The sequence below is a fragment of the Montipora foliosa genome, chromosome 8 (assembly GCF_036669935.1).
Source record: "Montipora foliosa isolate CH-2021 chromosome 8, ASM3666993v2, whole genome shotgun sequence".
NCBI classification, from domain to species: Eukaryota; Metazoa; Cnidaria; class Anthozoa; order Scleractinia; family Acroporidae; genus Montipora; species Montipora foliosa.
In genome coordinates this window covers 10817745-10832378 of record NC_090876.1, presented here as the reverse complement: position 1 = coordinate 10832378, position 14634 = coordinate 10817745, and the positions used below count along the sequence as shown (strand labels likewise).

The 14634-nt window shown below is 39.3% G+C and overlaps 1 protein-coding gene across 1 annotated transcript; it reads right to left on the bottom strand.

The window, feature by feature from the left end:
* Positions 1–823: 823 nt before the first annotated feature.
* LOC138013120 (speckle-type POZ protein B-like) lies at positions 824–14059 on the bottom strand. The gene is made up of 7 exons (XM_068860101.1): positions 13927–14059; positions 8952–9161; positions 7326–7477; positions 6202–6329; positions 2363–2719; positions 1503–1645; positions 824–1136 (listed from the first exon to the last, which is right to left on the bottom strand). Exons 2-7 carry the CDS (start codon positions 9116–9118, stop codon positions 989–991), a joined length of 1095 nt encoding a protein of 364 aa, XP_068716202.1. The 5' UTR covers positions 9119–9161; positions 13927–14059; the 3' UTR covers positions 824–988.
* Positions 14060–14634: the final 575 nt, after the last annotated feature.

Here is a 14634-nt window from a genome sequence, read left to right as displayed (position 1 = left end):
TTCTGAGCATATCATTGGCAAAATAGTTTGGCTTCATGTACCATTCACTCATATCAGGTTAGATTATGAACAATCATGGTTAGAGTTAGCAGATACATGTATATACGGAAGGCTATTACCTCATCAAGTCGGTGCTTTCTACGTCTAAGCCTTTTAATAAGCTTCTGCACTTTGCTCAAATTTAAGGTTAGAAAAAAGTCTTCGAAACCATCAGCTTTTTTTTTTTACTCGCTCAAGAGTGCAAACCAAGCTCACCTAATGTTCTCGTGTGCTTTTGTTGGACTTATAAAAATCAAACCGACCAAATGAAAGCTATTTTGTGCAACACAGTTGTTCTAAGTGCTGCGATCATGTTAGTGATCTCACTCTTGTACAAGTTGGTATTGTGGGACTAAACCATTTCTTCATGATGAGATACCTAACACTCAAACACTTCACTCTGACAATATTATTATTATTATTATTATTATTATTATTATTATTATTATTATTATTATTATTATTATTATTATTATTATTATTAACAATGTACATGGCTTAAACTGGTATATTCAAGAATATGGATTTCTTTTAACACACTCAGGGAACAACCAATTTTCTCTCTTTAATTTGAGTGAGAAAGTAAAAAAAGGATGGACAGAGAGGAAGCACAAAAAGCATAAAAAGAAAGGAGTGCTTTTTTATAACAAACGAATATAAGGATGACTGGTGAATGCATAACAAAGGATAAGAAAAAGCAAAATTACCCAACACATTTTGAAAAGCAGCAAGAGATGGGAAGCATAAAAGTAATAAAGAGAGAGAAGATGCGAATCAAAGGTAGGGTACAAGTTTTTACGCCAACATTTTATTACACATGTAAGTAGTCTGTAACCTGTAGTTTTTTCGTCTGTCTTGGATAAAACTGATTGTTCCCTGAAGGGAGATATACATAATTTTACATATTTCAATATCATCTTTTTTACAAGAATGCAGGCATCCACAAAGCTTACGACGTCTTTTGTCTCTTTCTTGGTGGTCCTATCAAGGGTGTCTGTGTTGAGGCTAGAAAAGCCTTGAAAACCTCTGCTATAAGATGCGTGTGATCTCTTACAAGAGTCTTCCAACCGTTTGACTCCATCACATCAGTTGCACGGCTGTGGGAAAAAATGGGTTCTCCAGGTGAACACTGCGTTATAATATTATTTTCTTTAACGGGTTGGCACTAAGAGTCTTGTAGGGTACTGGAAAGAATTATTTTAGTTTTTGGACGTGGTGTGATCCTGAACTTGGAATGGAGTTTTCTTATTTAAGAGTACCGGTATTGAGCATTCCTGAAGTCATGCATGCTTGTCAATCCCTAACAAGTTACATAATCGTTGACCTACACTGTAGCTCCACCTTAAGCACAGATGGTCGCATAGTTGCTGTTGTGTTTTTTTTTACATTTGTTAGGTAATTCCAACTGGGGTGACGTTTACAACATGGAAAGTAAATAACAAAACAAGGGGTTCAAAGTTCACCTGTTGATGAAGTCGAGAGCCTGAGCCTTTAGCTGCGTGGCACTGTGCATGTCCGCTAATATAAGTACGTCACAAACATTGTCTACTGTTAAATTTGAACACAATGCCTCTTCACACATAACTTTGAGTCTGTCAAGATCATACTGAAAAGAAAAATCTTCAGTCAGAGATAAATGTTAATTAATGCAATCACAGACATGGCCATTCTCAAAAATATCTTCAAGCTGTTGATCCCGTGAATATTTTAGTTTTTCACTGACTATTGTAGTTGCTTCACTGAGCACTTTTTGCATAAAGTCTTTTATGGATATGTGCCTTGTTAATAAATAAAGGAATGAATGGTGGATTAACTCTGGAAATTTGACACCAATTTGCCAGCAAAAGGGACCTATATGCATGGAAATGTACAAATGTACAAGATCAACTTTTGAAGCTCTCAAGAATACTAAAGCTTTCTTTATTGGCATAAAGTCACCAGCTGCCCTAAATCCGTTCCTCATCTCGTTCAATTCATAGCAATGCTCTCTGTAAGGCCACTTATTAAATGTATAAACTCAACAAAATATCGAATTTCTGATTGGTCAACAACGAATGCATAAAGAGGTTATAGAGTGCAATACATGTATGGAAGTTGCTATGGAAACAAAGCAATATTGTGATTCTGTTGAGTATATAACAGATAAAAAATTGTACGAACTTGCTCATGCATTTCAAGAACTTTCAAAACACCACTCATGGTCATAAATCAAGAAACGCACTCACGTTCATAATATCTCCTATACATGATCATATAGGAATGGGTAAAACTGATATACACCCTGATGGCTAAAGAATCAGCTACATTTTACTGAAAATCCAACCTTGTCTGCCGCAGCCAAGAGATCATCAGCCATTCCTTGAAGCTGTGGCGTGCTACCAGTGTAAATGAACTTTAACATCTCATGAAATACATCAGGATCAATGTCACTAATTTCCACGCGACCTCTTCTACTTTCTTCCATTTCGTGTTCAAACATTGCCCCAAATACGGGGGACCGCGCTGCTAGTACAGCTTTGTGGGCCTTAAATTCTCTGCCCCGCGTACAGAGAGTGACATCACTGAATGTTCCAGAGTCTAAAAGTGATCCCATGTGTTTTGATAGCTTGCACTCTGGTACTTTGAGAGCTGCCGTATGAGATGAGCCAGATAAATTGACTGAGTCACCTTCCACACTAACCTGCAAAGGAATGAAGAAACAAGTACAGCAACAATGAAATAATGTGATATATCTAAACTTAACATTTAAGAATGGACTTACGAGATGGAGCTTTAACTAGTAGAAGTTTCAAAGAAAGACAAGTCGTGAACAGAAGTCATTTTCACATTCTTGGTAAAATGTCTGGCTCTTTCCTTGTGATCAGCTGGCCTCAGAGTTTTGGTATGAGGAGTTCACATGCAAGATTCTTTTTAGCAATATTTAAACTGTCACGGTTCAGAAAATAATAATATTATTATTAGTTTGCTGTGTTGAATGTTACAGTACCGGACCGAAGTAACCTAACAGGGAACGCGTTCGTGGAACGCAGATAGAACGCGAAATGGAACGCTACGGGAACGCCAAAACTTCAGACGAAGAGGAACGCGTTCGGGAAAAGGCGGCGTTCCATTTAGTTAATTTCCTATCCTTAATATAGAATGCGTTCCTGTTATTTACCGTATTGGAGTTCAAGAACTGTTGTAAAGCAAATACAAATCAGTTATATTTTCGTTTAGAAACGATTTAAATCTTGGATCTAGAAGCCCCTTGACGTTTGGCCCCTCGCTTGTCAAAACGGCAAAAAAAAAAAAAAAAAAAAAAAAAAAGCCGCGTAATTGCCTTCTATTGACAACTTGATAATAAACAAGAGCGAAATGCGGTCTCAATTTAAATTTTAATATCACTTCTCTTTCAATAAAACCTTTTGACATCAAACAGCTAACTGATTTTCACCACGAGGAATTCGCGTGTCGATGCCCTAAATCTGTTCTCGTTGCTTCAGTGTTTCAAAAAATGTACAAAAACCTTTGGACGATGAGTAGTTATAATTTAATTCAACTGACAAGTTTGAGGTTGATTACTTCTCGAAAATACTAACAAACAAACATTCTAGAAGAAACGCTTGCCGGTGATTCGTGGATCATATGACGCCGAAAGGCTGGAACGGCGGAATACTAAACACGGAACAGCGGAACAGTATCTTAAAAAAGGACGTTATGTACTTGTAGTGAGATCCTATCGCAAAATGAATCCTACTTCTTTTTCTCTGGCTTTGATTGGGGCTAAGGCTGAGGGAATTGGTGATAACAATGCAAAGAGAGTTTTTTCACTAAAGTAAAGAGACTGAAAGGCATTGAGGAACAACAATAACGAAACAATAACAGCTGTTTTACTTTGCAAGCTCCATGGTTGCCCAGTAATGAATGAATTTTCATAATTATTCAAATAGACCCAAATCAATCAATGTCCAAACAAAAGATTTTGCACGTCTAACCTCTCATTTAGTGTGTGGGTTCTTTAACGTCCCACAGGAAGGTTATGAACATAGAAGATACTTGCGAAACGGGCCTTACGGTTTACAGTCCTTATCCGAGAAGACTTGAAAGTCTAACCATTTGCGAATGTAATTACAAAGGCAGCACTTTCTCCTCGGTTATTTTTAAGACCCTGAGTGTTGGTCCGGCCGGAGTCGAACTCATGACCTCCCGCATGGCAGCCCGGCGCTCGACCAACTGAACCACCGGTGCGCCTATGGTACCGTAGCGGAACGGATAAAAGTTCACTGTTTCTTTACAAAAATGATTGGAACCGTTCCACTTTTTATCGGACCCGTGTCATTTTTCCTCTGTCGTGTAAACGCGCCTTCAATTCCATTATTCTGCCCATTTATTTCAATTGCAAAAAAAAAAAAAAACAAAACAAAAAAACAAAAACAAAAAAAAAGCAGCAATTTTGATGTTGCATGTCCAGGATGGAACTTACACAGGGTCTTATAAAAGCAGATGTCTGCAAATCTTCGTGAATTTGCAAGGGTAAACATACAATTCGTCTGAATTGCCTCACAATTTTACCGGGTTGGATTGGGGAATACATTTTCCTTGCTCTCATTTGTGGGAGTATTACACATGGTGTACTTAGTACAAAGCCTTTTCTTTCACGCGGAGAGAATGACCTTGAGGTGAATTATTTTGTTATTTTCCACACCGTTTCTACGTCCACACAAACACTGTCGCCATTAAGCATTCCGGCGTTCCGAGTTTAAGTGGTCCACCGCTCCAGCGTTCCGTGGTACACGCCACAAGGCACCAGTTGATTATCGCTCATTTGACATCATTTATCCTGCAGGAAACGGTGGCCAGCGCGATATTTCTCAAGAAAAAAAAGGCAAAGGCAACAAGTTTCGGGGTAGGATTTCCTGATAGCCAATGCAGTCCACATTGGCTTCGAATTTACAAACGTTGCTCGCTCCTCGTGAGGAGATGCCAGCCCAGACGTGAACTTAAATGCATTAAAAAAAAACACTCACAGTTAAGAATTGAATTCGTCCTTATTTAAGCCACAGTTTTCAGCGCAAACAAATCAGCAAGCGATAGCCGGGAGGGTTGAGGCTCCCTTGAACAGATCGATGAATACACTCGTCGGGGGATTTCGGATGAAAAGGACGCCATGCAATGCTGGAAACCTTGACCCTTTGTGCGACGTGGATCTCAATTTTATGAAAACAGTGGCCACTGGAACGGTCAATCTTCACGGAGTCAATCTTCACGGAACATTCATATGAAAAGATTACATCGCTAAAGCCATCGTCGTCGACTACAATTTTCAAGCGGTACGTCTTGCAAGTCCCACTCCAGGTCCATGTTTTCTTCGCACTCACTTGAGAGCTCGTGCAGAGACTGTGATGTTGCAGCGTGCTAAGAAAATTCTCTGTAGTTTTATGGAAGACAGTCCACCGTTTTTCTTCAATTCTTTGTCCATGATATCAAAGTAGCCGAATGAAGATCGGATTTCGTCCTTTCTGGACGCGATGATACCGTCCAAAGCATTCAGTTTTCGTACAATTGGGCTGATGTTTATGCCCAGCAATTTGTTTTCTCGCGTAAAATGGTAGCTTGCCCATTTTTGACAAGTTCGTTTTCAACAAGAACGCGTTTTTCAGGTTATTGTGAACGTACAGGTATTCTACAGTGTACAATACACAAAAATCAGACTGCGTTCTTTGCGTTCTCAAATTTTCCTTAGAACGCGTTCTAACGCGATTTCCAGAAATTTAGGGGAACGCAAGAACGCGTTCCATGATGATTTTTCTCTTAGGTTACTTCTGTCCGGTACTGTACCATTCAAGGCAAGAACAACACACAAAGTAATGTGTGAAGCAGTATCAGATGCAAAATCACATTGTTTTTTTTTTAATTCCCAAATGATGGGTACCTAGTGCAAATGATGGGTACTAGTGATGGCCCTACTGACTGAAATTAGGATGTGTTAAAAGCGTGGTAAGCAGGAAACAGAGCAAGGACTGGGGAGAGGTGAGTTGTGCTTTCTGCACTTGAACCCCGTCAATATTTAAGAGCCAAGTTACAGTGAAAGTGGCTGCTAAAAGACAACACATTCATTCACGGAAAAATAATGGTATTGACCCATGGGAGGCTAGCGCAACAGCCAGTTACGTCTAAACTCACCTCACAGAACAATGTAAGCGTATCATTGGGAAGCAAGCCATTAGCTTCGTCCATTAGGAAGTCTCGTCTTATAAACTTTTTGAATCCCCAGTCTTTGCCTTGAACGAATCTGTACGCTCGTTGGCTCTCTGCATCCAAACAAAGTGAAGTATTATACTCAGTTTGCGATGATAAAAAGACTTGGTTGCTTAAAATATTATCTCTTCAAAGAGCGACACTCTTGGATTTTGAGTAAACAGAAAAGAGCTGGATGGTCGATTGTTTAGTTTATGTTGAATGCCCTGTGAACAACCCGCTTACCGTTGCTTCTGTCTAAATAAATAAAGGATTTTACTGCACACTGTAACACGTAAGTTATGGCGTATGTTTTTTCCAGTTCAATTTACACTCCCCAAGTCCCAAAAATAATACTGAAGTGGGAAAAACAATGACCCATGACTTACAGTAGAGCCCACCGAAAAAGCAAGAAGATTTTACTTTACTAAATAAATTCAATGGACTGCATTCTATAGTACAGAGTGGTTATTGGTAAATCACAGGCTTTTTAGCATCTTCCTGGTTTCCTTTGCCTGAGAAGAGAAGTTGATGATTTTCTCATGCTCTTTAGTTATGACGTTCCTTTCCTGAAACACCGAGAAAATCAACAAACGTCCACTCCTGAGCCACTCGATCCACCGCAGTAACATCTGGACGACTACCGGTGTGTTCAATCTTCTGTGTTGCTCCTCCTCTTCAACCAGATCTCAACATTCCCATCCTCTGACGCCCTCAACTTATCCAGAACATCCTTATACATGTACCATACATAAGCACCCTTCACACCATACACACTTCTGACGACAAAGCTCCCAGTACACCCTCAACCCCATCCTATCATGCCTCCTCCGATAATCCCTTTGCACCAACTTTGTATAAAAACAATGTCCAACAAAAAAGATGTACTGGGTCATGTTCTCAGGAGCTTCATGTTCGTTTGTCATTTGCTACAAAATCTTTGAACGATGAAATGGTATATGAAATGGATCATATTACATGAACTGCGGATATGAAATAAAGTGAAGCTGTGATCTTCGCAGTTATGAACACAATTTTTGCAATTACGCAATGGAAATTGAAACACCTACCCATGGCCTTTGTCTCTTCCCTGTTGGCATTAAGAATTGAAAACTTGAACTTTGCTCTAACTTCGCTCTTGTTACAAGCAAGCAATAGGAGATACAGCGATAAATAGTCCTTGCTTTCTTCATCCAAACCACGTGGGTTTACTCTTAAACACCTAAAAGACACAATTTAATGTCAATTTTGGTACCACAAGGAAATCATTCTGAAGCAACTTCCAAACTTTAAAGAGACATTTGCAATAAGTCCTGTCTAGGTGGTCAAGCTCCTTATATAGCGCTATTAGACCAATTTCGATATATTGGCTGCTGCCGTACTAGGCTACTTAACCGGGTTACATCCAATTAGTTAATTGAAATGAACCAGTTTAAAACAGTTACAAATGCAGCCTCGTCTCTTCGGTGTTAACCAGCTTTTAACCTGGTTATGCAAATTAATGCAAAAACAATACATTTTCTTAACCAGGTTAGGTATTTTTAAACCACCTTGCTACATGTAGGTAGTTTAAGGTGGGCTAGCCAGGATAAGTTTAGGGAATCATTTAACCAGGTAATTCAAAAATTAACCTGGTTAACTTGCTAAGTGCAGCCGTATCCATTAAATTTCAGTCCTAAACAAAAGGCATCATCTCCAGGCTAGGGGAATAAATAATTATAACGATTTGCATGAGTTTATTCCCCAGAGCATTGAAATGATGACTTTTGTTTAGGACTGAAGTGTAATACACTGTATATCGAAAGTAGGCTATTAGGAACACATTCAGGCCAGAGCACGATGCCAGTAACTTTGTGCCCTGCTGTTATCGAATAGTGTGTGGGATCTTAATTAACCCATTGACTCCAAGGGGTTCCCCATTGACGATTAAAATTGTCTGGCGTTAGGCAGAGTAAAATACTTTAGTGCCGGTTCAGTCCGTCATGGGAGTCAAAGTGCTAAACATCCCACAGAGATTATGAACAAAGGCTTCAAGGCAGGGCCTACGATTTGTATTCCTTATCAGAGAAGACTTATAGAAGTCTAACCATTTGTGGACGTAATTACAAAGGTGGCACTTTGTCCTCAGTTACTTAAAGACCCTAAGTGTTGGTCAGCCAGAGTCCAACTCGTGACCCTCCGCACACTAGTACGATACTCAAACAAGGGAGCTGAATCAGTCAACAGTTAACTTCACCCATTTATTCAAAGCAAAAGTAAGAGCATGATCTACAGGGTACATGTAAATGTTCTCTAGAACCCAATGAATCCATTTGAATGACAGCCTTAGTCACAGAAATGCATGATCCCCCCATAAAAAAAAAACAGGAAAGTCTCATATCAGCAGTGCTGGAAATAACAGTCGGTCATCCGACATTGTCCGACCAAATTTTGAATATGTCCGGCCAATTTCACATTATGATCGCACACGATGACCGAACATCTCACCAGCACATCTTGAGTTATCTTCTTCAAGGTGTTGTCAGTCAATAAATTATGTCCGGTCTAATTTGTCAAATGTCCGACCAAAATGAAGATTTGAAAGGACATATGTCCTGTGAATAAAGAAAAATTATTTCCAGCACTGTAGGTGACAAAAACCTCACCATCTTTATACTAGAACAATAATTTATTATCCACGTTTTCAAACCACATACCACTTCATCTTATCGTTTGCTCCCGCTGAGAATGTAGAACTTTTGAGTGTTTCCCCCATTTCCTCACGACAGAAGCTGAAATTGTTTATTGTCCACATATATGAGAACTTGATGACCTTAATCTGAGTGTAACACCAGTTCTCTGCCACTGGCGATGAGGAAGACATCTTAGATGACTCGCAACAAGATACTGCAGCCAGGGTGGACAGTCTGAAATTAAACCAGAATTATTCATCTGTTGGATGGAAAATACTCTCTGATCAAATAAATAAGTTGCCTGTAAGCAATAAAAAAATACATATGCGCATTGTCTGATCAGGAATTTCATAGTTAAAGCTTACGGTGTTCTTGGCAAATCAGAAAAGGGTGGATGAATGGTTAGTGAACTGGACTTGCAATCACACATTTTCAGGTTCAAGTCTGGGTCTACCAACCAACTGGAGCTGTTTCTGGATTATTTTCAGTCTATTTTGAAGATGGCCATAATGAAGTTGCCTTTATAATCATAATGCTAATGTGCAGAAACTATAGGATAGAGTGAACCCACAAGTGGTATGACCATCAACCTCTGCCAGTTGCAGAGAATCCACCACGGCCTTTCTGTATAGGCACAGAGTAGTAGGCAAGAGGTCAGGATAACCTGGAACATGACCACCTTGTATCCACACAGATGTAAAGGAGTTGTTCAAGCACGGTCGTCCACATATTACAGTAACTCTAATGCAGGGATACACTGGAATGGACCCTTATTGGCATACAGTAGCTGTTTGGGTAGACCAGAATATCACCAGGACCGAGGAAGAGTAGGTAGAAAAGTATCAGGACCAAGCATTTGAAACAAAGACCTCATGGAGGATTGAAAGTGACATTGATACCCAATATAATACAATACAGTCCAATCTTGAGGCTCGGAAATGCCATTTTTAGCGCTCTTATTAACCCATTCACCCCTAAACCGGTCTCAACCGGCCATACTTAGTACTTTACTCTGTCTAACGCCAGACGATTTTACTCGTCAATGGGGAACCCCCAGGAGTCAATGGGTTAATGTACAGACAGCAAAATTTGCATTTCCTAATGACTTTCATTTCAATAGGAAGCCTTATCTACCAAATCAGTCGACTGTAGCTTATTCAGGAATCAATAAGTAAAACAAACAACGTTGTAATCATAGGGTCGCATGAACGATAATGAAGTCTGACAACTATTTAAGTGATTAAATGAGCACTGGCCAAATTTCTTCACCTACATGTACCTGAGGATCCTGACTTTTTTTAATCCGAAAGAAAAAAGTGGGTTTACAGTGCTAACACTTATAGTCATTGTGCAAATTCCGGACTGCAACTTCAGCATATTATTTTAGTGCTAACACTTGTTTGATGCTTTGTTTCTCTGTCATGCTGCACAGTGCAGCTGGAAGCGTGCGACCAAAATCAGGCAATGAGGTTAGCCAGGCCACTTATTTTCCATTCAAGATGGTGACAAACACAATTAATGCAAACAGCACAAAATTGAGCTTTCTTTTCTAACAAGCTTTCTTCCGATTACATATACATTGCTGCACCATTGAGTTTGTTGTTACTCTGCCATCTTAAAGATATATGGATAAGAAGCAACGATGAGATTGTTTGTCATGAAATGATTGCTATGACCAGAGTTACGGGTACCGCCGACATCTAATCAAGTGGCCGGCGGAACTCTAGCGGTCGGCAGCTTGTTTTCAAAACCACGAAAATGACTCCTCCTCATCTCTCTATGCAATGACGTATTACTGATTACACTTTTAAAATGTTTTAGGAGAATCAAGGACATGTCAGAGGTGGAACTACTTTTCACCAAAAACCTGTCAGTCTTTCAGTTTAACCGGTACTATTGGAACAACTATCAGGGTCCGAAATTGGGCCTTCCTGGTCGCCAACCCGACTAAAAATTGAGTACTGGCGACCAGAATTTCACAAGTGGTCGCCAATGGGTGACCTACTATTAAGTTCAGAGATGTTTGCCAACAGGTGACTTACTTTTTATCCTGCCGATGTTTTTGAAATAAAAATGAAAGGAGTTTTCTTGTTAACAATCTCCATAATGTCGCAAGCCAGTGTCACAGCGCTTTGTGTTCCCTCGAACAACTGGCACTAGTGCTGTGTCCCCCCTTCCCTTCCCATAGAACATTTCAGTGCCATGTGTTCCCTTCAAGATGACAGACTTCAGAATACAACAAAACAAAAAGAAATATGAAAATAACGGAAAGTAATCACACCATAATGATAAATATGATAGCAGAATATGAATACAGAAAGTATCCTAAACATGCATAAAAGCTAACCTTAGCTTTTGTGCACGTTTAGGATACTTTCTGTATTGGTAAAACAATGACCTGTGACCTGTAAAAAATACCAGCACTGAAATGTTCTATGGGAAGGGAAGGGGGAACACACAGCACTAGTGCCCAGTGTTCAGGGAACAGATAACACAGGGGAACACAAAACGTTCTGACATAGCCATGTTTTTTGGCAGTTTCTCATAAAATACGTATTGCGGGCCAAAAAAAGGCGCAGTAAAGAGATTCAAGGGACTGATGCAAGGAAGGTAGCACGGTAACAACATGGCGGCCTGTGTGCGCCAGAGGGTGACTGGTGTTTCCGTGGCTGAAATTTTCAACAAACTAAGGGGCAGATGGATTTCTTTATTACATTCGAGGTCGGATACATTTTCTCTCCAAAATGTCCCCTTTTGAAAGCGAAAAATAATGCTTGACACATGGTCATTGCTTTCCGGAATCCATAAAAAAGTTCCAAATGCACAGTTTCAGGCGAAAAGTTTTGCCAACCACAATTTACCAGTTGGCGCCCATATAAAAAAGGTTAATTTCTGACCCTGACAATATCAGAAGGAAAGTGCTGCCCACAAAAACCAATGAAAAAACAAACTCTCTATAAACGTAAAAGCACACATTCCACTAGAAAAGAATAAATTTATTGCATTAAAGGATATGGGTCTTTACAGCTTCTTTAACATAAATCCCAAGTTGCACACATTTTAAAGAAACAAAAAAAAGGTGAGAAAGAAAAGAACTGCTTAAGAACCATGGCAATTGGATTCCACAAATTTGAATTCAAGAAGATTAAGCCAGAGCTAACACAACAGTTGTCATTCTTAAGGTTACACAGATGTCAGGGAACAGACTTTCTACGCAGCAGGGCCTTTGCGCTGCTAAGAGATGGCAAAGCAGAGAAGCAAATAACAGATAATTTCCATTTTCAGATTCAGAGCATAAAAAGATACCTTCCCTGTTCAGACAGCGATAACAGCATCCATTATGTTACTTTGTCACTTGAAAGATGGTTGAACTATATGGCAAGGTCAGTTTCGAGACTTATAGTATCCAAGATGGTAGTGCTGGATGCACATACGTTCAAACACAACAAGGTAGCAGAAATGGTAACCCTACTACAGATCACCAGGCACCTGTCACACTGACAAGGCAGCCAATAAAATGCCTACCAATCTACACTTACCTATCGAGGATGGGCAAGAGTAAAAATAAACAACAACAACAAGTGAGCCCACTGAATTAAGATCCAAAATGATCTGCTACATTGAGATAACAACAAAAACAGGAGTCTTAACTGCCCCATAGCACAACACTGCTGACCAGCAAATCAAATTTCATTTAGCCGCATATTTATTGCCCTTTCGAACACCAAGCAAATTATTTTGTTGACAAAGATGATTCACCTTAACAAAGAAATGAAGCTATGTGTGTGTATCTCGACAAATCTTTAGAAACGGACTTCCATATGTGGATCCGAAACATTTCCCTTTGTTTTAGAAAACCAATATGGCCTCCAATCATGTGAGGGACAATGACTTAGAACCCTTCAAAAAATCTTATTTCATTAGTTTTTTTTCCAGAAACCTGTTAATTATGTTGATGATCTAGTTCAGAGATAGGAAAACACCCAGACAAATTGGACTACAGCTATAATGGTTTGATTTTTGTAATGTAATGATTTGTCTCTAATTTTAATGTTTCCCATTGAACCGGAAATTTTTTACAAGAAATGACAGCCCTTCCCCCCACCCCCCGAACTTTCTGCAAACCATGCTAACACTCTGAGAATTCTGTTGCAAAGAATAATCTTAGATGTCATTCTGAATCAATCAGCAGCATCCTAAAGCTCGTCATATGTTGAGTTCACTTGAACCATGCAAAGAGGCACAAATTATTAAAACATTAAGCAAAAAACACGAAGTTTGAAGAATTTCAAACGGGCATTTGAAAGGCAATCTACGTAAGCTTAATTCTGTTAAAATGTTAATTCCCAGCAAATACTCAGTCAAGCAAATCTGCTGTGAACGTTAAAGCTGGTGTTTTCAGTTTGAATTTGAAAACAATCTTACAGCGTTTAGGATTAGTTTAAGTACCTAAAAATGATCTTGAAATTAACACAAGCTTCGATAAATTATGTTCATTCGTTGCCTTGTTTTTCAAGCCGGCGACAATTCCCTTGGAGTCGACGATAAATTTCTCGACGCGGATGAAATTTTGTCATTAGCAAACTGTTTGATACTGGTGCAATTTTCGAGACAAAAAAAGGTCTTTGATCAGGTTTAATGATTTGCATTTTAAGTTTTTAGCTTACTTAATTTTAATAACGCATGCAGAAAAGCAACAGCTCAGTTTTCACGCAAAATCTCTTGTCGAAATAACCACAATAGGAAGACGTCAATAAAAATTCGAATAGAAATCGATAAAACGACAAAAATGAGTCGTTTGCCGTAAAATATAGGTGCATATACAACCTGTTAATAGAAGTTTTCAATGAACCAAAATATCTTTACAGACCGAGACGTTAACCTTAGCAGTACCGGAACTCGTCAAAGAGAGTGAGAGCCGGACGGCAACGAGCCCTCGAGTTTTTCGAGAGGACGCGTTCAAATAAGGCGCCTGTTTCAAGTTGATGTTAGTACTTACCTTGATGTAGACACCAAATGAATAGGATCTGAACGTGTATTCTTCGTTCGTGACGCTTTCTTTAAGTGACCACTTCCTAGACTAGTTTCAAGTCTTCTCTTGTGTTATCCGGGAACGTTGCGCGATCGGCGCCATTTGTTTGTGCGCACAACAATAAGAGAGCACACAAGTCGCATTCCAACAAGTGTTCTGATTGGCCAGCTGAGTCATGTTTACATTTGACAGTTAACGACAACGTTGATGACCAGAACAACTAACCGACATCTTCTCTCGTCTTCCTCTCTTTTCGTGGCAATGAAATGAACAAATCTTTAATTTATAGATTTACTCGATTGTTTGATCACTTTTTGGTCTCTTTGAAAAACAAACAAAAAAGAAAACACAAATAATATAAAGAAAGCAAGCAAATAAAAAATGGAAGCACGCAAGTAAAACACGAAAACCGCAACTAAAAAAGGAACGCACACAAATAAAGAACGTTAACCGAAGATAACATCTACACTGCTCTTCATCGCACTGTAGTATTGTTCCATGCAAAATCACCCTAAGTGCACCCAAAAAATTTAGAATCGATTTTAATGAAGGACAATAGTTTATTGTCACCCGCAAATTATTAGCCTCCTCCGAAGATGACGAGGTACAAGAATGTCTGCGCAGGAGGCTATTGACAAAGGTCAACAGTTTCTTTTAACCCAGTGTTTTGTAATG